General features: G+C 39.0%; 1 protein-coding gene across 1 annotated transcript in view; it reads right to left on the bottom strand.

Annotated features, from left to right (window-relative positions):
• Positions 1 to 979: 979 nt before the first annotated feature.
• Positions 980 to 24,834, bottom strand: part of CLIC4 (chloride intracellular channel 4) — a 31,183-nt gene continuing 7,328 nt past the window's right edge. Inside the window, exons 2-6 of the mRNA XM_075437963.1 lie at positions 14,298 to 14,407; positions 8,576 to 8,701; positions 7,451 to 7,557; positions 6,032 to 6,213; positions 980 to 5,213 (exon numbers count right to left, since the gene is read on the bottom strand). Coding sequence (XP_075294078.1) covers positions 5,049 to 5,213; positions 6,032 to 6,213; positions 7,451 to 7,557; positions 8,576 to 8,701; positions 14,298 to 14,407 — 690 coding nt within the window. The 3' untranslated portion in view covers positions 980 to 5,048. The remainder of the gene's footprint in view (positions 5,214 to 6,031; positions 6,214 to 7,450; positions 7,558 to 8,575; positions 8,702 to 14,297; positions 14,408 to 24,834) is intronic.

Raw genomic sequence — 24,834 nt, 5'->3', positions numbered from 1 at the left:
CCTGTTGCATTTCATGGAAGTACGTGACCAAACCCAAACAAGGGGACTGCAAATCTTATTGCAAAACCCATCTCTGATCACAAACCTCACAGTCAGTAAAATAATATAGCGATACAGGTATGTAATCCTACCAGGGGTTTAACTGCTGGATTTGCTACTGCTTCAAGCACGCCTGTTACTTTCCCGCACATGCTCAAACTCAGACGATGGCATCCCAGATTACAGGCTCCAAGAACGTCTTCTGGATTCCACAAATTTCCTTTCAAAAACAAAAATCAGACCCCAGACGCACCTCAAACACTCACAAGATAGACAAGAGATTGACATGATAATACTTAGGAAGTTTTGAAGAAAACTTCCCCTAGTGGCTGGTGGTCTTTGCTCTGCAGACCTAGCACCTAGTTAATATACTCAGATTAAAAGTGAGGGTGTATGGTGTTTGCCATGGCTAGATGAGACATATCTGAAAGCAGGAAACACAGCTGAAACTCAGAATAAGAGCAGAGACTGCAGTCCATGAATTCTGTAGATGGCATCAATTCAGTCTCAAGCCTTGCAATGGCTATTTAGTGGATTATCTGGGTAGAAACAAGTTGAAACAAATGTGAGCAATTCTTTTGTGCCTTTTTAACCAATTTTCACAGTTTAACTCTAAAAACCTAGTATTCCACGAAAAACAAGCTGCCAAAATTTATGTTCCTAAGAGTTTCCACTTAAAATCTGACACACACCCCCCCCACTTTTCATAATTTCTGTAGGACAATTCAGTATTTCTTAATTTAAGAAAGTTCTTAACTATAAGGGGCACGACAGCTAGAATCAACATGTATTCTGCCTTAAATCACATCACCGCTGATAAAAACAGAAGGCCAAAAACTGAGAATTACTACACAGTTTTGTTCTGCAGTTTAGCACGCCGCATTCGTCATAGCTTACACATGCGAAAACTGTAGTCTTCAAAAATAAGAGGAAGATCTGCTTGGTAGTGAAAATATAATTTTATTTTTAACAATAGCTGCCAGCAGTATACTGGTATATCTGTAAAAGATGTTCCAGAGAGTGAAAGACATAAGCAAACTACAATAAATTGTATCAACTCTTCAAGTATTTCTGCAAACAATGATCAGTTCTTGATGTCCTGTCTTGGGAGTCTCGATATCCTATTCTGCTCCACTATTCTTACATCCCCCACACCCCCTCCAGAAACAAAACGTTAATAGTTGGTGGCACAGGTTCTGAGGCAGATTAAGTATTTTTCACTTGGGATAAAGCCTTCTTCTGAAAGTATTATCTGGATGCATTCAGATAATACTGAGTGGCAAAGAGTAAAAAAAAAGTTGACTGTACTTAGCCACTTTTTGTTCTATATTGAGATAGGCATCAGTGGGTTTGGCTCAAGCATCTTCAGTTTATTCATGTCTGTATTCCTTTGATACGAAATGCTAATTTGCTACTTTAGCATAAAAACTTGATTACATCTCTCTTCTTATCATGGAACTGCACGCAACTCTCAATCGGTTTAGACATGCCCATTGCGGAAAAAACACCAATTTTATGGGAAAATGCAAGCGTACAAGCTACATGGCTGTGACTGTCCATGTGGGACATTTACACAGACCAGCAGTGAACAGGAGATGGACAGAAAAGCTTTGGAGCGCATGAAATTGTTTCAGAATTCACATGTCTCTTGTTCTACGGGCAGCTCTTACACATACAGAATCTCTTCCTTTGTTAAGAAAAAAAAAAAATCATGCATTTAGTATAATGTGTTCTCCCACACAAAAACAGGGTGAAGATGATGGATTTTCCCTTTATGTTCAGGAAATGCACAAGTCACCTGTTTTAATGGGAATTTAAGCATATTTCAGCTTGAGAATAAAGTAAGTTATTCAGCATGCTAATACATGCAACCAACTTGCAAACTGGAATGCCTACTTGAAAGGGTAACTGCTGTTTTTAAATTGTAGAAGGGGCTAGAAGCATCATTTTAAATTTAAACAGGGGGTAGATTAATTGCTGTTTGATGAAATTAAAAATGCATTTAAAGATCAGATTGTAAACAAGTTGACAGAAGTCAAGAATTTACATAGTTATGAAAGGGCTTTTTTAATTAATGTAGCGCTGGTGATTGGGGCCAGATGAAAGTGCTCTACCCACACCAGACGCTAAGCCTTTTACACACCACCCTAGCTATAACGCTGCTGTTCTGAAGGGATCACCTACAGAGGTGAAAGCTGCTCGCTCTCCACTCGATTCCTGGTCTCTGCTGAAGCCAGCAAGAGGCTGGCCAGCTTCTGCCACAACACAACAAGACTGTGCAATAGGAAGCCGAAAAGATACCAACTCCTTTCACACAGGACAGTTAACAGCTATCATACGGTAACCGCCTTAGAAATTGCTAACCTGGTCCTCATTTGAATTACTCCTATAAGGGAAAGGCTCCGACGCTCAATACTTTGTCGTACTGAGATAAGAAATACATTAGTCACAGCAAGAGCTTTAACTTTGTTTACAAGCTTTCAGACACAATCATTAAAATACTTAACGCTGAATATAATGTATTACAATTGTTTGAAGATTGCCTAAAAAGTAGAGAGAATATATTATCTATAAAAGACAACAAGCCTGGTATTTTAACAAGTTAAGTGTTTGTGTGCATTGATATGCAGGCAGCGTGCACGCTAGAAAACTGCATGAAAGTCTTTTCATGCTCATACGCACATAATTGCATGGCGTGCTAAAGTGTGCACGCAATGGCTAATTTGCTTTCAAAAGGAGCGAGGCCCGATTACTACAACCTCATACAGCTTCCAAGGGCCATCCTGATCTGGGTTTTAAAGTAGACTTCAAAATTTAACAAAGCTATGCCCACAATCACATTGCTTCCTACATTTTTGTTTTTAAAGGTTAATTATACAATGGCAAACAGCACCAAACCAATGAGGGCTTTTTTTTTTTTACCCTATGTATCATTTAAAATGTTGTTATCTAACAAAAAAGGAAGTCATTCCTCCTTCTAGATGTCACGTTGTAGCAAAGACTGAACCCCTACAGAGAATTATGGCTGAGAAACTTTATTCAGGACGAGAACGTGACATTAGAATACAGTAATTATTAAAAGGCTACAGTTAACTTTCCTAACCAGGTGAATCTGCAGAATTTTCCTTCTGTGCCTAAACACCTCTATAGTAAGTCATAATAGGGTCTAAGCGTATCCATGGTTGTCTTCGAAAGACATGTAACAGGACTGCTAACTGCCTTTATATTGGAATTCTAGCTCTAGGAAGGCAAGACAAGGCACCATAAGCCATGTATACAAATATGGATCTTGTACTCTACCTCTTCTATGTCAAACTAACTTCATGGGTATATAAAGTAGCAAAAGCAGGATGTTTAGAAAAGTCAGGCTGGTTTTCATAAAGCCAGTGCTTACCAAAAAAAATTCGTGTACAAAAGTGTTTATGTGAGCATTTCCATGTTATTGCAGAATGTTAAATATTCCAAGAACAATCTACCAGGAATAGCACTTTCCAGCTTCTAAAATCAGTTAAATATAAAAGTATCTTTACAAAAAAAATAGGCATATAAGTCTAGCATTCTTTGGAGTTGTTTATGATGGTCTTTTAAAAATAACCTAGCAGTTTATTTCATGCATCAAAATCATTAATTTTAAACAAGAAAACTATTCCCTGGTTTAGAAATATTTGAAAATTGCTTTTAAAAAAATTGTAGTGCTATTCCTCAGTGTTGCTGTAAAAAGATTACGTATAGTAGTGCAATGATTACGATCATGGAAAATTGCAGTCCAGGTGCACAGACAAGCAATTAGAATAAATTCAATGTAAAGGACTGGATTTCACGCACCATTTCTTGACAAGAGTAATTAATAGATTTCCCTTCCGGAAAAAATGCATACTATAATTTAAGGCAAATGTTATCTTTAAAGGTCACTTTAGCTTTCTTCAGGAAAGAAATAGCTTAATAAAGTTCCCAGAAAGACTCCCACTTGACCACCTATCAGTGTTCAGTCTGGCATCACTAATCATTGCACTGCTATTCACCATATACAGTAGCTATTTATCAACTAGGACACTAGTGTTTACATGTACTTTGTTTATGACAGGACAGATTTTGTAAGTAAATATCACCAGAAAGACCTATACAAAACAAAGGCTCTTAACTACCAAAAAGAAAGCCACTTGCAATTTTTAAGGTGAACAGATGGCAAGCATCCAGTTGTTCTGGTTTCACGATGGCAAAGGGCATCCTGACAATTATTTGTTTGCTGCAACTCAGATTTCGGGACAAATGTAGGTTGCCAATTTAATTTTTTAAATCTCATCAAGCCCTTGAAGATACAACTAAACACTAACTCTGAACTGCAAGATCCTGCCATAGCACTCAAGCCTAGATTCAAACATCCCTGATGTCTGAGGTCGGTCAAATCCAAGTTTCACATCCAAGTCCATTCTCTACCATTACTGTGATTTCAAACACAAAAGATTTTTTTTTTTTTTTTTTTTTTTTTTTTTAAAACGTTGCCATATATTCTGCAAATGGCTCTTTTGGATAAGTTCCCTTCTATACGTAAATAGGATAGACTAGCAGGTACAGTTCAATGTGTCACAGACATGACAACTGTGTATAGATCTTCTGGAAAAGCAGTAAATTCCAAAATACATAAATATTCCTTGTACCATATAGCAAGACAATATCCTAAACTAATTCATAGACTGGGACCAAATGTTTGCAAAGAAAAGTAGCAGGGGCAAGGTAACCCTTCATACTGAAGGATCTAGAGTTACCCCAGTGCAACATTAACATAACTGCATTAATGATATTCAAACTCGCTGTGAAAGGAGGTAAGGAAAAACAAGCCTATAATTAAGTCTGCAAACTTTAAGTAATTACTGTACCTGGTCTATCCACCATAACTTTGAATAACTGCAAGTTCATGCAAAAAAAATTGCTATCTTATATGAAAAGAGCAGTCTGTTAGAAGCATTGTTATGGAATATGTAAGAAGTCATCTCTTTTGCAAGTGCTGTTTACTTAGTGAGTCTCTTGGCTACATCACTGTAAGCTATTTCAATTTCTTTGTCTCCAGGACAGGTGTTGGTGAACTCATCTCTGCTATAAGCATTCGTCAGGTATCTCCAAACCCCTGTCATTTCCTTGGGAATCTCAAAGTTGCGGTATTTTTTGGCCACCACCTAGAACAAAAGAATCATGTTATGAATTTACATCCTTCAATTTAAGCCACTTTTCCATCCCTTGTCGCTCTCTCGTTAAGCTATCCTTCCAACACACACCCTCAGAGTCACTTCTAAAGTCAGTAGAACCTGCCCCTCTGGGATATGCCTGGACCTGGCGGCACACTGCCTCGCTTCAGTTGTAGTACTGTCCTCACCAAAGTAAACCCTTCTGCAACCAGGCAGAAACTTAATCTGTGGCTCCATCTGCAGTACAAAACTGACAAACATCACTGGAGACAGTGAAAAGAAATCAAACCACGATTATATAGGCACATCTTCACTCCTGTAGTTATCCTAGGCTACCTCTTTCTAGACTTCCAACTTTTTTTTTTTTTAATAGAATCCTTGTATTCCACATTGTGCCATTTCCCTTGTTGCTAATCCAGCAGTTTTCTCTACAGATGTGAGAAGATATCCACTTTAAGCATTGACTGGTCACATGATGTTCACCTTCCTCCTTCTACCTCATTATTTTAAGCACTGCAACTTCTTCCTGTGACCACAATGGCCAGTGCAGTAAAACAGGTTTTGGTTCGTGCCATTTTACCATCTGCCACCCAACTTGTCTACTGGTTCACACCTTCACTGAACTCAACTGCTCTATCCCTAAAGCCCTCATGAATTACCCAAATCTTACACAATTTCACGCACTATTAATACTGTAGTTAAACTTACATGGGAGCTTACACATGGCTGAAATGAGTTGGACTCCAGAGTGTCATAAATCATATGCATTTTGTCCTTCATTGTCACATAACAACATACAAGTCCTTTACCTTGACAATGTGTAGTTTGGGTAGCAGGTTGCAGTCTGCTAGTGTCATCTCATTGCCATCCAAAAACTTGCGGGTAGAAACTGTAATGTCCTCCATGCTATTCTCATCTATCTCATCAGGAAGGGGAGAGTTCAGATACTCGTCCAGCTTCTGGAGGGTTTTCAAGAGGCCACGTTCTAAGGCTACAGAGGAAGGAACAGTTTTAAGAACAGAAAAGAAAGCCAACTCACAGCACACAAATTGCAAAGCAAATTATAATTTAGAATATTGGTATCAGTACCAGATCTGAAAAACAAAACCCACACAACTGTACTACCCAGAACAGCCCGTATACTGAAGGATTTTTATCTCTTGTACAATTTTTGTGGCAACACTACCGCTGGAGCTGCCTTCGTGCTCACTAGTGACACTGAAACTGAACTAGAATCCCTTTAAACATCACACAGATGCAGATTAAGAGCTGGTTTATACATGAGTTTGCACTAATTTAAAAAGCTCCAAGACTGTCCACAAGTGTTTATTTTTGGTTTAAAAAGTAGCTTACATCAGTTTCTTAGGACTATTCCTAACTGGCTTAAACTAATTAGAATTAAGCTATGCGAAGGTTTATATTCATTCAAACATAATCTGTTTAATGTCACATGCTCAACTAACAGCCACACCAAACCCACAAACCACCGAGGAGGTTCATGGAACACAGCAGCAGAGGGCAGCAAACCCCACAAAATAGAAAAGTATTTTTCAGGTGTTTACAAATATTTTGCATCTCTCCATTCAAAATACAGCAGAAAGGCATTCTGATTCCCTGGCTGAAGTTTTCCTTCCAAGTACATTGAGAACAAAAGATTTGTATTAAACCATTTAAAGGTCTAACTGTGAATTCTTTATCTCTTATTGATCTCTCACCTTCGATCTACTATGTTCTCTCCACACAGAAAGGTCTTAATCCTTTAAAGCAAGCGATATGAACTAAGCTTCACTCAGAACTCTGAACGGGAGCCCTCCATCCTAGAAAGGTCAAATAATCAAGCGTGCAGAAAGGCCTCCCAGCAAATGCATGGAAACTCAGCCGCTGGGGCATGAAAAACTCTGCATGGAATTCAGTTCTGGGTGTTAAAATCCTTTCTACTTAGTTCAAGAGTTTTGAGTGGCTGTTGCGTAGAGAAGTTTCAACGTCAGGGATATACACAAACCATGCATACCCTACTAAAATTCTGACTGAACACTAATTGAAGTTTGGAAGTATTGAAATCTTTGTCTCTGACCACTAACTTTAAACCACAGGTTTAATTCATGAGGCACTCTCAAGCGTCCATCAACATGCAGCAAAATTTGTCAGCAAGACACTTCACAGTAAAGCTGCTCTGAAAAACACAACAAAACAATGGGTGCACAGCTATGAGCCCCCATGTAACCTACCTTCATTAGCTTCTGGTCTAGAATTTTTGATAAATGCAGAAAATTTGGCAAATATATCCATTCCAGCAGTGTTTGATTCGGGATGCTTTGGTGACAGTTTTAGGTACCTAAAAAGTAGAAAGGAACAGATCTACAGCACATATAGCAGAACACTGCTCATCATACACTAACTAGCATGAACAGCCTTTTTTTTAAAAAAAAAAAAAAAAGATTCCACATCATGTAGATTTACCAGTTTATCCATTTGAAGATTAATGTGGAGGACTCGCTTCTTAACTGTACTAGTACACACTTCCATTTAAGTTAAGATTTTTAAACCCAACACTTCATAATCACTTTTCAGAGGACTACCAAAGCACGTTTCTGCTTTCCGAATCAGGCATGTGTTTCAAGCACAGAGGGTCTGAAACAGCCCACAAGAGCAAGCTCCCTCACTCCAGCACAGCACTGCCGCCAAGGGGGCTGATCACAGTTCTGTAAACAACAATACAGTTCAGAATCAAGCAGGTAACAAGCTAAATACTCTTGCCCATTCTCTGTTCACTGAAGATCTTTTTCCTTCTGTCCCAGAGTATCACGGACTCCAAATCTTTTAACAAAAAAAGTAAAGTCTTGCCACACTAAAAAGACAGAACAGTTCAGACTGCTAAAGGCAGTGTCTGCCTTTTCCCACTGCCTGCCAGCTGAGGGAGAAGAAAGCCGACAGTTTAGAAAGCATGAACACATTTCTCATGCTTGGGCTGTGCAATCTAATTATTTTTCAAAGTGTTCAGTATTTTACACCGTAATTTCCAAATACTACCTAATCAATCTCCAGGACTCATCATTATGCCTAGTACGAAGGAATTTATTTTTTAAAAATTATTTCCAAGCTGCATTTACTAATCACTAGTTCTGTATCATTATCATCTGTCCATCTGCTTATTGAAAGCTGGAAGAAGTATTTTTTAATATACAGATGAGGGAGCTGGAGGGAGGAAAAGTATGCCAAGCAAGAACTCCAAGCTATTTTCAATGTCTAGTCTCCAGTTTATTGATGCCAAAACACATCTTGCTCTGTGCAGAAAACCCCTTTGAGAACACTTCATCTAATCTAAGGTGACAAATTAATATTTTAACACTTACTTGGGTGGAGCCAAAACATCTTCCAGGAACTCTTCAATCTTGTTCACATCTGTTCTCACTTCACCATTGTAAGTTATGAAGGGCGGATGAGTGCCTGGAGCCAAATTTTGCAGGTCTGCTGGCTTTCTAGGGTGAAATACAAACCAATACAAAAGTAAGCATGGGACATCCATGACCCTGGCTTTCAATGCTACAGTCACGAAAGCACTGCTTGAGGTTTTCATGTCCTTGCAGTTTTAAAAAAGTATCACCACTTTTCTTTTTAAAAAGTGAGTTTACAGCTTGATTAGCATTTTGAATATATACTTGATCACAAATAATTTTAAATACTTAAAAGCAACTGCTTCCTCCTACCTCTGGCTATGTTTTTTCTCAAGTCAATATAATGTTGACTAGCGGGGGGGGGATATATATGCACCACACACACTCTCCCTCTTTCCCAAGATCTGCAGTACAGAGTTTATATATAGCATAATCTGCGATCAGTGATAATCCTCCCCTTTTACACAGAGCTTCTCTGGAAATAAGCAAGTCTGAGATAGAACAGTATGTATAAACCATTTACTATGTGTACACAGAATCTGATTCTAGACAAGCTAACTGATGCTTAAACATCATGTTTAAAAACAATGCTTAAAGCTTCCTCCAGTGAAAAAACTATTTACAAACAAGAGCAGCACTTGGGCAAAGGGAGAAGCTGCCCCGACATTAGTACGACTAGACACAAGAGAAACAGAATCAAGCTAAAATACTCAGACATTTCCAAATCTTACGTCAGCGATACCTCTTGCTGTTCACTCCAGCTCCTTTCATACTCATCCTTACCAGGCTAAGCCAGTCTCTTTTATTAGCAACCAGCTTCTCTATCCTCCAGTTGTGCCATGATACTGTAGTGACAAGGAACAACACTGCAGGCATTTATTTAGAAGCCTGTACGTCAGTTGCACATATACACCCACCTACTCATTCACCCCAAAACATCTAACTTACTCTTCAATGTAAAGCTCTCCCATCTGCCTTGTCAGCAGATTCAGATGCAAAGCAGAAGTCAATAATGAGATGTGGATTCATTACAAGCTATAAAATCCAACGCACCATCTAAAAAGCTGCAGCCAATTTTTCCCCAGTAAATCATCATGGTATTAGTCCCATGCTACTGCAACTGTCTCAGCGCAAGCAGAAATAAAATTTCAGTACTGCTTGGCACTTCTTCAGCAGCAGCACTTAAAACTTCCCTCTGATGAAGCTATTGACTACAGTCCAGGATGACTGCTCAGAAGGACCCTGTCTAACTTCTGTAAGAGGCTCTCCACATTTTAGAGGACAGCCTGCAATTCCCAGCTCCTCAGACCATCTCTGTGTACGGACATCTGGCAGCACACACGACCCAGATGAGGCATGACTGTACAATTACATTTCTGCCAAGTTGATCAGAGCACACCCACTACAGGTTGACCACCACCTTTTGCTAGTGTTAGGCTGGATGAGGAACAACAAATGATACCTGACCCAGCAGAAAGTTTGCCAAGGCAAAGTTGCCCCTTTGTTACTGTTTGAACAAATCCAAACCGGACCCTAACCCTTGAACTGGGTTTGTGCTTTGTAAGACATGACCACATTCCCAAGCCAGCACCAGGCATCCAGGAACTGGATTTACTGGATACTGGAACTACAGTTCAAGAAAGCCTCCAGACTGTACTGGACAGGGAAACTAGATCAGTAATATACACACACAGAGTCACTTCAGGTAGCATGAGAAAGCAGTGTTTTCAGAGAGAGCATGCAGGCTCTGTAAACTAAGCACAGGTTACAAGTTTGTCCTGTGGAAGCACTGCTTTCGATTTCTTACAAAATTAAGAACCCCTGCCACAACTTCATGTCCTGCCCGCTGCTGAACCTCCTAAGCAGGGCAAGCAGCAAGAGTATCTAGTGCCAAAGTGCTCTTCTGACAGATACGAGCACTTGGCAGTCTATGTAAAAGTGAAGGAGAAAACCGAGTTTTATACTCAAGAACATGAAGCACCCTGCTCTTAGCCAGGTGACAGAAGTCTTGTTAATACAAGAACTTCAAACATTTTCAATTTTTAAGCATCCAAGAAATTACTTCTCACTAATAGTTGCCATCGCCCTCTTACTTTCAGGATTTAAAGTCTGTCATCGGTTAATGCTTTAAGTAGCTTAACACTTCATTTAAATACAGCTTTGTAACCCACAACAATTACAGGAAGTCATTGTGGCTCACTTCCAATTTCACATTGGCTAGATAAAATTCCTCAAAAGGAATGCTATTTTAAAAACAAACACAGGCAAGACCACCGGATTTGCAGTACTACTATCACAGGAAAGATTTAATTTCAGAAACAGGCTAGTCTAATGAACTAACCAAAAAAGTTTTCCAAAGAATCAGAGTGCATCTCGAGGATCCCAGAGCATTTTATTAACCCCTCTTGCCACTCCAGTCAGACCACCTATATCTTTCAAAAAAGAGAAAGCAGAGATTAAACATCCCACAGCCAAAGCCCAAACATAATACAGGGCTTGACTTCCAGGTTGCTACTCTTGCCAGTGGATCATAAACAAACCCTGGTTTACCACATACAAGCCACAGCCTTTAGTGCACTACAAGTACACAGGAATATCTTTAACAGGCTAAGAGTACAACTTCCCTTAATAGTCAAGCAAGAAGGCAATTAAAAATATTCTAGTGAAGTTTACTTCAGAGATAAAACTTTTTTATCAGCTTTTTTTCTAAAAGAAAAATAACACCCCCCCCAAAACACTTCTATAACCACTCAAAACAATTCCATGATAGCTAGTACCTGCCCCAAAGTTTACTGGGGTATTTGGAGGTAGGGCCACATACTTAAACCTCTGGCTATCACTAAGTGGGCAGGCTCTTTAACACCAGACTTAAGGTATAAACATTTCATGGTTTTGCCACAAACCAGAATAGCAATTAGTGTTCAAATAATTTCTTGAACATCAGACAAATGCCAGCCTCCAAATGAAATACGCTCTACAGTGATATATATATAGATTATACAAGTACCCCAATGTCTGAAGAGTAACAAAAAAAAATGCCAGCAACAAAAAAGCCCTGTTCCTAAGCAGCATTTTACACTGCTGAAGTTGCATTCACCTCTGGGCAGTCTTTAATATTTACTAATCTCTTTATTTAATCTCTGTCTGTCAACATAATTGTAAAACCACACAATCGAGATGTTTAAAATAGGATTTCAAAACTTCACCAAATGCAAGCTGGCCTTGAATGTTGTTACAAGCCCAGCAAATGGTTTATGTACTGCAACTCTGCTCTAGTCGCCAGAACAAGTCAAATCTCTGAGCACTGAAAAATGCTGCTTCTGAAAAGGGAAAGAATAAAGCCTCTGTCTGACTAAACAGAAGCAAGAAATGCACGATTTCTTTGAAAGGGCAGTATGTGCCACTTTGTTTGCCTATGTGCATATTTTTATGTCTTAAGAATAGAACTGAGAACTGCAAAATGTTCTTTTGTTAGCACAGTATGACGTCCAATGCAGTTATGGAAGGGAAAAATACACGCCACAGAGTCAATCAGATCAGACTCACTTTTTCCTGTGTCCAAAGTTATTTACTTGTGCACTTTTGTACCCAACCATGACCTTTTAAGACTCACAGACAGAGCCTGCCTTACTGTTGTGCAGAAATTACGCTATAAGGCAGAAGCATAAATAAATTATTCAGATGCTTAAAAGCATTACTGCCCAGCTCTTCAACAAGTTTGCGTCTGTAACAAGACAGAAAGAGAGGGTAATCGGCTTGAATAAGGTACTTGTAAAAGCAGTTTCTTGTAACAATATTAGAAGTATTCAGGCAACATCTAGCAACTATTATCATTCTGGTAATGCTAACAGAGGAAAAAACACCATCTGGTATAAAACATTTCCACTTGAGCAGTTAGCTGCATTTGATATGCTGCACAATACACTACTCTACAAGTAGGTATTAGACAATGCAGAACGTTAAATTTGTATTTATGAAGCTTTAAGTAAAGTCTAAAAGGAATTAAGTTTGTATCAGCATCTACTCAAATCTGAGTTAAGCTTCAGGGGTCCCTCGTTTTCTTTACAAGAAAATACATTCTGCGTACAACAAAAAAGTGGAGTTCATTTGACCTATTTCCATGCAGTTATTTAATTTTGCACTTTTGTGTTTTCTCTTCCCCAACATAAAAAAAATGAAAGAAAGCTTTCCTTGTGTACAAAAGGACAATTTTAAACATCTGCAACCAACTTATACTCTAAAAGTTAGCCTTACATCCCATTCCCCCACCCAATTAACCCAAAGTTGCCAAAGGGACACAAATAAAGCCAATTAATCAGGCATCTTTCACATTTTAATGATATTTCTCAGACTAGTTCAGCAATACTAATGCTTCCAAATATAACGTCTTCTTTAACCTTCTTCTCATGCCTCCCCCTGCACCCCGATAACCGCAACAGGGTAAATAACACCATCATTAAAAGCAAGGGAAGTCCAAAACTACAAACCGTATGCAAGCACAAGTTCTACTCCTGAGGTTTCCACCAACCACATGCAGTGCTAAATGGAAGATATGATATATTTGGCTTACATGTACTGGCAGCAACAATTCTACTTGCAGTAAAATCCCACACTGGCCAGAGAAAATCCTTGAGCTGCTACAAATGCACACCCAGTTGACAAAAGCTGCTTTCTCCCCCTCCGAGTGGTCTGCCTCAGCCTTACCACACACGGAAATATTTAACACTAGTTGCCAGCACTGAAGCAGCAACTTCAGTGATTTTTAAAAACCAAAACAAGTCACCTCCTTCAAAAAAATTCCAAGAGGTTAAGTCTAGCAGGGTGATTTCTTTCTTACACATTTTACACTTGATTCATTGGAGAACACTGTGTATTTCTACTGGCTTTATTTCTGAAAATAAGGTTTGTAAGCACTGGCAGTCTCTCCTCTCTCCAGAGACTTCAGTGACCAAGATTACATTAGTGCTGTGAAAACATTACTTCACACCAAAAACAAATACAAGGCCTCTGCTGAATTTAGCATTACCACTTCTAATAAAAGTACACCCAACCTTTGGAAACAAAGACTCCTGGATTCACATTTCACCCTTCTTACCCACTAAGGTATTCATTGCATAGATGAAGTTGCAATTTAGGTGACACGCAGCACCATGACATATTTGGCTATACAAAGGCAGAATATTTCACATTTTATTCCTACCCATTTCACTGCTATTTCACTCGTATTTACCTGCCGGACAAATATTATCACACTGTTTTTATATTTAATGCATAATAAGCAATATTATCTTAAAATCTTCAAAAATAGGAGTAGGCTGCTGTATGTAATACCCATTGGAGATGTTATCAAAGCTTAGTTGATCTAAAATACCCATCCAGCAGTCTTCACTTGTGAGATCTTGATGTGATTTTTGTGTGTTGTGACTTGTGAGATTCAGCATTCAGTTATAAGAGACTTCATCTCAGCTATTAGTTTTACAGAAGAGCATAATTGCAGATACTTATAAATAACCATCAATTAATGCACCATTTACATCAAGGTTGCCTCAGTATTTATGAGGACAGATTTTCTTTTTAATTTCAGAATATAAACCATGCAAGATTTAGAAGCCCCAGACAAACACTTGTTACACCAAGTGTACTATATTCTTGCTTGTCAGATAAACCAAGTATTTCTTACCTCTTCAGGTCAACTGTTGTGACACTGAACACCACTCCCTTCAGCCAAAGAATCATGAACAGCCGCTGAGAAAAAGGACAGTTTCCTATGCTTTCGCCATCACTGCCAGCCTGCAGAAGAGAACAGATCTTTAACTAGAAGGTAAGACAGTGCCATCTACACACACTCACAGTTACTGAAAGCTCTTTAAATAAGGCAGACTCAGTAATAAATCATGGGTTTTATTGCCTCTACAGTGTTCGCATCACTAATTTTTCCAAAGGCCTAACAAGCTTACAGTTAAACCCAGTATCATCTTGCAGGAACACTCCTTTGCTCTCAAAGTCCAGCTGACACACGAGGACCAGATATCCTGAGGGTATCTCCACATAATACACCAAGAAGAGCATCCTCAGAATATTTAAATACACTTCATATACTGGGAAGGTACACATGGACTTCTGCATCTTTTTTTTTTTTTTTAAATACTTCCACCTTTCAATGATTTTTTTCTGCAGACATACCAAGGATTTTATTAGTGCAATTTGGACATTTATGAAGCCAGCTAACCTATTTACTTGCCACGTCCTCTAACAGCTGATCACAAAACATATCAAAACAATATTTCAAAGTTATCTTTCACAGTAAAGATGATCCAACTGCTCTTAGCAGTCAAGAAAGGGCAGCTAATCTTATTTGTCTGAGCAGCCACACCTTTTGATGGCAGTTTTCCAATGTCAATATTGTTCTTTATTATTCTTTTTTCCTTCTTCTACAAGGCACCGCTAATTAATTGTAGTCACATTCCAGTTTATTGCTTGTATCTCTGTGTAGTGCTACAGCGACCCAACTGCAACCAGGAACTAAGAATCTTTATTGTACTGCAGGTGTTGTAAGGAAAGACACAACTGTAAGTACATAGAGACTTCACTGACAATAAAGTAATATTCCAAAGCCACTTTTTATAGGCAATTCATCAATAAGTCTTTGTCCTACCACAACAAAAGTCCATTACACAGCAACAGTAAGCCACTCCACGGCACCCAGTGATGGCATGCATCTCATGATTGCTCTGACAATGAAGTATGTATTGCTGAGTTGGAAAATTTAAGTTTTTAGTGGGCTAGAATTAAGACATACGAAACCTTGAATCTTGTCACAAAATTCAATCCTCTGAAAACTGGTTCAGTAGTTAAAACAGCCACAGATGTCAGATTATCGACACATATTTTACATTAGATTAGTTTCAAAGGATTCTGCTTATTATTATTATTAGAGTACTTCCAAGAACAATTGTAATCCATACAGTTCTCAAAACCTGGCAAATCTTTCATCATTACTATTACCTGTTACCTAGGCCATTTTAAAACATATTGTAGGATATGCTGGCTGTACCCCTCAGAAATGACAGAAAATTGTGATGTTTGCCAAGCACCGGGTATTTAGAAGCAGAGCTACACAAGTGGAAGGGTTGAACACAAGGCCTGAGCGTTGACTGGTGGAGATCCAGCGTTTTAAAAAAGAGGGGGTGAGAGGGTCTGGAAAAGACGGAAGAGAAAAGCCAGCAAGAGGTATCACAATAAGAGAACTAAGCTTTAGGACCAGAACAAACTAGAGAAAGGTTTAGACACTCAGGCAAAGGAATTGCTTTTTCTTCACTTCTCTGCCAGTTTCCAGCCATGCACTGCGTGAGGGCCAGAGGGGAGAACGAAGAAAGACTTTGGAAGTTAAGAGCAGCAACAGCAGGATTTTCTAACAGCGGGATTTTCAAAGACCAGGAAAATAGAAAGTTTTTCAGTGACAGTGAAACTGTCTTTAACTCAGAAAGCTATTTTATTTTTTAAAAACTCAGTGCCTTTGCAGATAAGGCTGAGACTCCTTTAATAATTATCAATAAATACCAGGCCCATGAGGATTCATAACCCAATTCATGTTGCCTCCAGCTTATGGTCTCATTTCTACAAGTATCCCTCCTGTCATAGCTGACTACCCTTCTGGAGACTTCGCTGTGGAGAATACATAGAGCCATTTTTCTTCAAACCTTTCTTAGTGTTATTAGTGAAGATCTGAAAGAAAAAAGAAGTTGTCTTTCTGCCATAAATTATAAACTGCCTTCTTTATCTTTGGAAAGTAAAGTAAACCTTGCAGCAGATTAATGATGCTAGATTATCTTAAGAGCTGACATGTGACTTCTCAGTGTTCGGGAGACTAAATTCTAAAAGCATCTATAAAAAAGGAGTCAGTTTGGTTACTCTGGGCATTCTGCTCAATCCGCAGATTTCTATTGTGCACGTAACTGCTATAAGGATTCTAGCTACTGGATGATTCATGCATTCCTACCTTGCAGGATGCTTACACAAAGAAAGACTTCACTCTGCAGCTTATTTCCAATAGCTGTATGCTTTTATTGATGTTAATATTTAACCACAATGCCATCCCTCCAGATAGCAGTGAATGTTTCAGAATTTTCCACTACAGTTACATTACTGTGTTTACACTGGAACAGACATTTCCTACAGGTAAATTCTGCCAATGTGGATTTATACTCATCTACCTTTTTTTTCCCCCCACAGGCAAAATCTTATCTACCTTTCAAAAATCGCATTGAAAAAGACAACGCTTCACCCCATCTAAGCGAAAGATATGTTTTGTACTGCCTGGGCTAATTCACACTTTGAAGCAGCAACAATTCTTTCATTCAGAACTGATCACCATCTTCAAGTTTCATGGCAACTCCAACAATGCTACTTAAACCAAAGCACATGAGTTACACCACAGTAACAGCACAGGCGTGTGTGCCCTCATCCAATTAAGCTTTACCTCACTTCTACTGGAAAAGCTACCACACATTTGCCATGAAGTTAGAGAAGGAAAGTGGGCATTTACCAAGTGCAACGCCCTAAGAGCACAAAGCCATACCTCGAGGCACTCGCAGAACTGTTCACACTCCTGTTCTCAAGCAACTCTGGATGTGCCACGCTTGGCACGGCTTCAGCCTGCTTTGCTCACACGAGCTGCACTTACAGGAGCCAGTACATGACCTAGTTAGGATTAGCTCTCCTCACTCTTCACCTTTCATGTAGCACTTCTGACCTCAAAACCAAAGACCAGAGCTGGTGCAATATGACACACCTTGCCAGAGATCTTCACCTGACAGGGACTAAGAAAACCTTTGAGTGAAAAAATAAAGCCACGTAACCAAATGAAGAATCATTGAGATGCAACCCGTCTGCCATCAACGTACAGATGACCCTCAGCACCAAGGGCAGCCCAGAGGCTTAGCCTCAGTACTGCAACATCAAATGCAACTGAGGCTTGTCCGGAGGAAATTATGAAGTTAAATAAGCACTAGTCAGCTCCCCTAATTTCAAACTATATTTGAAAATGCATGAATAGTGTCCTAATGGACAACAGACAAGCATCTAGAAGCTTTCATAAGTCACTTTGTTAATTTGTGAGCTGCAAGACGTGACTAAAAACTCATTGCAGAGGGCTGGTTAAGAGCTTTAAAGATTTATGATCCACCACCAGATGCAGAAAGTAAGAAGTTAACTCAGAAGCCAAGAACTAAAATACTTATGGCAACAGCATCGGACGAAAAAGCAAAATGGTTCCCCTATGCACAAATAGACTATTTTTGCAGACAGGACCAAATATGAAGATTTGTTACTAAAAAACCTTCAGGGCTCTTCCTGAACTCAGGAGTTAGTTATACCATTAACCAAGTCTTTGGCTGCCCAGGTTTTGCTACCTCTCAATGTGGTAGGGAAAAGCAGTGACCTTCCATCAGCAAAATGAAGTTCCCAAGGGCACAGGAAAAAAATGTTCATGACAGCTGTTAAACATTTTTATATCAGACAGACTTTGAAATTTATCAGCTGCGACAACAATACAGTTTGAAAGAAAGTTAGGGTACTGGATTAAACACCATGCCTTCTTTTATATGATATAATTCCACCGTGGAGCTTTATTATTTCTAGTGGAAGATTTAAAAATTGCAACTGAAATAAACCAACATCAAAATTCAGAAGGCAGTTTTGTTTACTGTACTACAAATGACATCTCAGCCTGTCCAGAACCCAAAGCAAAGCCACAGAACTGAATGAAAAACTGTTTAAAATTTAAGGCATAGCACAAAACTGTGGCTTTCATTAAGGTCTGTTTTTTTAAGCCAAAACCAATACCAAAAGCAAAGCGACCAATGAGGACCAAAAAAGGTCAAATGCATTTACGCTGTAATGCCAACTTGTACTGAAACCTTTCTTCCCTCCCAACACAAGCATAACACTCAAAATGAACAAACCACTTAACGAATAGCATCTGCTTTTGTTTAAGCAAGACAGGCTTTTTGGATTATTTGAATTAGAAAAAAAGATTATAACCCACTAACATACAGTGCTTCAAAAAAACCTAACACATTTTCAAAGCTGCAGCTGAACAGCTAAACTGAGCATAGACTTTTCTGTCTACATTCAAACGTTTGTCCCACTTCTGCTCCAAAAAGTCCCAAGTTATTCTGAGCACATACTGGAAAAGGAATGCAGTCAGAATGCCAAGAAACTTTTGGCTTTGCTGCTCTTGAGACAAGGAATTCTGCTACGTAACTGTTTGCCCGAGAGGCCCGTTTTCCATCTTCTAGCATCCAATGCACCGAGAGCTACAGCACAGATCTGTTACAACCAGTCAAGAGCAACACCATGCTGGCAATGCAACATTTTATTCTCTTTCAGTCACATAAGGGTGTTTTTTCAGAGCGAGATGAGTTTGGTAGACGTTTCTGCAAGAGTCGGTTCCAACTCTGATTTTCTCCACCGGAATAGAGCTGTGCTGGCAGGAAACTGTAAACCTTTCAATATTGCGAGAATATTCTGAAATTCTACATGACTAGTCATGCAGGGGGTTAATCACATAACAATTGTTCCTTAAGCCCACTACTGGAAGCCAGAAACCTGTCATTGCCTTGTCTTTGAATTCAGGCCATAATATTCCAGGATATCTTCAGAGTCTAATCCTCATTGCCAGAGTCAAGAAAATATTAAATGTTGACTTCCCTATACTAACATCAGCCTAGATTATTTGTTAATTCAACAAGATTATGCTCATTCTATACTGAGAGGCTTTGAGTTTTTATTTCAAATTCTTTCTGAAACCGGTCTAAAAAATCTTTATTACTAAATAATGCCAATCTTCCTACAATCAGGTCTGATTTTCAGTTATCACTACCAAACCAAGCTACCACTATCCACTGAAGGAATGTACTCAAGAACATCATCTTATACCTATGTTTCACTGAATGCCAGGTTTTCATTTATATGGATTAGGACCAGACAGAAAAAAGTGCAATACCACACACAGCAAGGAAAAATGGTATTTATCATTTGTGAGTATTCTGCTTAAGAATTATACTGATTGAGAATTAGCTTACTGTAATCAAAAAACTTCTGAAAAAGAGACAACTCATTAATTGCAAGACGCGATGTGGAGAAAGAGGCAGGCACACACACACCATAGCACACACCTACGGTATTATACGAAAAACAAACAGAGCTACTTTTTAAAGAAGCTTAACTAAGCAAATAAGTTCAAATAAGAATGAAAGACTTACAAAACAGTAAAATGAATCAGTATGCTCACCGAGAAGACAACCAGGTTTATAATATCCACAGTAAAACTACTGGCAACTCCCAATGCCAAGTAGCTCAGCCCATGCAAGAGTGCCAGCTACTTGGGGGGGGGGGGGGGGGGGGGGGGAGCAACCCCAACACCACAACACAAAAACCACCACAAATCTGTTTATTCCACTGTCTGCAAGACTGAGCTTAGCTGATCCAGCCAATGCGGAAGCCACCTCTCCCTTTCTCTTCCCTGAAGCAGTGATTTCATTCAAATGAGGCTGTCTTTCCAAAAAAAAAAAAACCAGCGTGTAAGTAATCATACATCCATCCGTCTGAGCAGCTAAACAAGCTAAAGGATGGGAAAAAACCCAAACTATTTTAATTGTGAAATGTTTGCCTTCACAGCTGCATAAAAATTAACTTTACTCCCAACACAAGAACCTGCCTGTATTTACTTTACCAAAGTAGTGCTGAAATTTACTGAAATACTAACAAAAAAATTGACAAGCAAAGAAACATTTAAAAGCACACAAAGCCCTTATTATATAGCATACATCTGAAAGACTCAGTAGAATTCTAGAAATCTTTGGTCCTGAAGGCCTGCAAAATTGTTTCTAACAGCAACCAGTTAAAAGGAGCATAGTACGAGTTTCCCAGACTGGATCAAATGACTGCAGAAATAATAATAAAGTCAAAGTGCATCTGATGAAAAATGTAACACAGTTCAGTCTCTTCCTATGTAAATAAAACAAAATAAAAGGGCAGAGCACTAGAAGACCATTTCCTAGTTTATGGGCAATTGTCAAGAGACTCTTTCCCGGATTTGACATACCAGAAGTGGGGAAAAATGAAGTTTGATCAGAGAGGGGAAAAAATGCATTTTAGAGAAGTACCTCACAAAATACCTTTTGCCAAAGATAACCAGTGAAGCTATTTGATTTTACCACCAAGGAAGTCCCCACTCCCCTGAATAAGAAATCTGCAATCCACGGAGGCTAGAAGATTAACATTTAAACAAATTAACAGATTGGTGGAAAAAAGTCAGATGGTATTTTCAAACTTTTAACCCAGCAATCTTGAAACATCTCACTTCTAACTAGAAAAGAAAAAATGTGCTGGGAAAACTATGCAAGAAAAGCAGCATGAGGCATACCCATTACCTCAAAACAGCAGATAACAATCACTCTTGCACGTTTCATGAACAGTAAGCTCATTCAAAAAATGAGTACATTAATAATGACCCTATATGGATTACTGTTTTGAGAGGAAATGGTTTAAGGTAAACTAACAAAGTGATTCAAGTGAAAAACATGCAGCAGTTCAAAACCCCCAAGATGAAAGAATATAAAAAGGAGTGGTTTAATGTTCCACACACGAATACTGAAAATGGTCTGGTAGTATCAGTCTAAACCCTTGAAGCCTCTACTCAGACCTTTATCTGGCCAAGCTGGATAAACAGAATTCCACGCTGTTTATTGGGTAGTGTTTTCAGATAAGACAAAGAATTACATCCAGGAAAGGACTCTAACAGTATTTGATGTAACACCAATCAAACCCCTCCTCCGGATGGTGCCACTGTACAACTGCTTTGTGCTTCTATTCAGCCAGTAAATGGATGAGCTTCAGGGATGTTATACGTAAGCATTCACTCTGCAAGCCAAAAGATGTCTTAAAGGGTCCCAAGGTCTCAAATATTAATGAAACATCATTCAAAAGAAGAAAACAGGTGAGAAGGTAGCAAGTTGCAGAGATCAGAACGGAAAATTGTTGTCTGCAATACGCAGCATTCAATTCGTTCTCATGCTTTCAGATTTGTTCGTTTGAGAAGGGAGTTGTTTTGTGTTTTTATGGGAGGAACAGGTCAGGGAGCAAGCTAGAGTCAAGCCCTGAACTCTGATGCTAACTAAATCTGGTTCAACCAGATTTTATCTGAGGGATGACAAGATGAAAGGGACACTGCCACTTGTCAGTTCACCTTTTATCTCACCTCTCTAGGACAGTGGACAGCTAGTGCCCCAACTTACACGTGAGAGCTTTTGTTTGTGTGGTGTCCTTCTCTCAATAAATAAAAAACTGTTGCACATTTAAAGATCCATGTCAACCTCTTAAAGAGAGACACAGGAGCAAAGGCAAGTCTCAAGACACCTTCGGGCTACTGCTGTCTTAATTATCAGGGCACAGGTCCCGTGTATTCCAGCTCATAGCACAACACAGCTTTTTAACAAAGCTGCCTGATGCATTTTGAAACCTATCCTACTCATCAACTGCTCACATAAGTTTAAAAGTCACTAAAGAGTCAGTCTGAGAACAAAATCAGCTTGTAGCCACCATTAAAAAGATATATTCACACTATTAAATGTCTCTGACAAGCAAGCTAACTCCTACCACTCTTTCACAATGCTAAGAAGATTCTAAATAAAACATCCAACATCATTCTCATCACCTCAAAGGTCATCAGTTTGGCACTTTATATAGCTATTACTTCAAATTCACCTTTGTTCACTATGTGGTGCGTTCTCAGTAGCTGAGCCTACGGCGTTACAGACCGTGCATGAAGGGCACTACCACTGCACCGTGCCTTCGCCATGTAATTTTGTTCTCCAATGCCATTATTAACTAACCTCCACCATAAGTTTAAACCCCCAATACCTTTCAACCGCTTTTGAACTCAGAAGTTAACTTTTCTCATAAAGGAAGCGACAAGATGAGCACGTAACTCATTATGTGCCACCTAAAAATACAAAAATATCTTCCAGGAAATGAATGTACATTCATTTCCAAACTGAAGACAGCTGACCGCAGAAAGCACCAACTCAGCTTACAGAACCTGTATCACAGTCTCACCTTCAGAGGAACCACATCGACTATTGACTAGGGTAACCCCTTTCTCTGACCTTTGTAAGGGAACTTTAAAAAGCTTTGTAACACTGTATCAAGTTAGACAAACTCTCCAATCACAACCACCACACACCCCCCAGTTCTAGTTCTGTAGAACAATTCAGGTAATCACTGCTATCTTAAATGGCTAGTCCTTTAAGAAAAACATGGGGAAAACAGAAAACAAAAAGCATAAGGCCAGTGCTCATACCTGGAATTAACTAGAAATACAAAAAGCCTAAGATGATTAGTGTATATTTTCTATACACTGATTGACATACACCCCACCCAGGGGAAAAGCAACCTTAATTACCACTGCCTCTTGACAAGCTATATCATCTTTGCTTAATTTGTAACCAATCCATCTTCCACATCAGCTGAAATCCCTCTAAACTCAAAAAGCTTAAAAAAACCCCACTGAACCCCCCACATTTACTTGAGATTTACTTTCCAACCTGGGAAAGGAATGTTTATCAGCCCATTCAAGAAGCCTCTTAAGTCATTACCTTTCTGATAAGCCACCACTGTGTTAGACATTTGATTGTAACAGCAACTGACCATTTTAGGATGCTGCTATTTTTAGCTCTGTGATGCTATTCCTAACAAAATAATTAGCAGCCTTGTCTTGTACATTTTCCTGCAACTCTTGTTCATTGCTACCCAATTCTCACTGTAAAGCTTTCGGAAAAAGCTATGGGATCTTCATGACATATTAAAGTAGCTTCACAATTCAGCAGAAATTAATTAAGCACTTTAATTCTTTGGAGAAAAGAAATTATCCCATGTTCATCCTTTGGGAGAATCTGATGAAGAGGCAGAATCAAAATCTGCATTAAATACTAACCACGATTTTCTGCAGTGAAGAAATTAGCTTAATGCTACGAATACAAAAACTTAGGATTACTGTGAACAGCCACACAGGACCACCTCCTAGCCTGACACAGGAAAACTGAAGTTACTCAATAATTGCAGAAGCCTGACATCTCATCACTCTTACTCCAGTGGCAACACCTTTAACAAAGTGATTCAGTTGTAACAAACCTCGATAAGACAAACTGGGTCAAACTCCCTAAAATTTGCTATGTAACAGCTTGACACATTCTTGCAACATTCTAGTAGGAAACTATAAGCAGGCAATTATCTATACAGTACTAAGGGTTTCTTTTATAGTGCTTGAAACCTGCCTTTGGGTACTTAGCATATGAACTTGGTATAGGCATTGTATATGATAATGTTTCTCCCTCCTTCCCCCCGAAGCTTATTAAATTTGTTACCAAAGTAAAGTGTGCGCTTTGGCTACAGCTCAAGAGACCTATTTCCAAAACCTGCCCTCCAAATAATGAAACATCTATAAAAATTACAGGAAAGAACTGCAAACCTTGCCACTGGGGTCCAGAAGACCAGGTAAAATTTTTATCTTGGCATTTAAGAGTTCTTCAAACAAACTTTTGGAGATGAATTGCTTCTGCAGGACAGAAAAACAAAGAACTCTGTTTATGGTATTTTATAATCTAATTTACAGAGCTAGGATGACAATGAGTCGGACAGATTAGGAGAGAGGAACGATGAAGAGGTGCTCCAACTTCACCCTGTGCACTGCTCCTTCTCCACCAACAGCCAGGTCATTCAAGTTGCCAGGCTGACTTCGATGAACTCTACCAGAAGCAGGAAAGCCAAATGCACAGGTGAGTTTCACATCAAAATGCTAGCCAAAAGCAATCACCTGAAGCTTCAAAATTCTGATAAATAAGGAATAGGCTAAAAACACACCTGCCTCCAATTCAGAATGTAAACAGCAATATCCCCAGAAGAATGTGCCTGTGAGCAAAGAAATTGCTCAAATTCTTAAAACTCACTGAAAGAGAGCTGCAGTTTTGAACACGTATCCCCTGCTAACAGAATATTCAAAAGCTCTAGCAAGGAAAAACATTATCTTAGACTGAAACTGGTGTTGGAATTTTTATTTAGAGCAGCTAGAGCACAAAGGTTTCGAGGAATGCTTGCTCTCTGTTCCTTCTGCTTCCAATGCAAGGAACTCAGCTACTAAAAGGCACCTCTGTGAACAT

The sequence above is a fragment of the Opisthocomus hoazin genome, chromosome 17 (genome assembly GCF_030867145.1).
Source record: "Opisthocomus hoazin isolate bOpiHoa1 chromosome 17, bOpiHoa1.hap1, whole genome shotgun sequence".
NCBI lineage: Eukaryota > Metazoa > Chordata > Aves > Opisthocomiformes > Opisthocomidae > Opisthocomus > Opisthocomus hoazin.
Note: the sequence above shows the minus strand (reverse complement) of the source record. Positions and strands in the feature narration are given on the sequence as shown.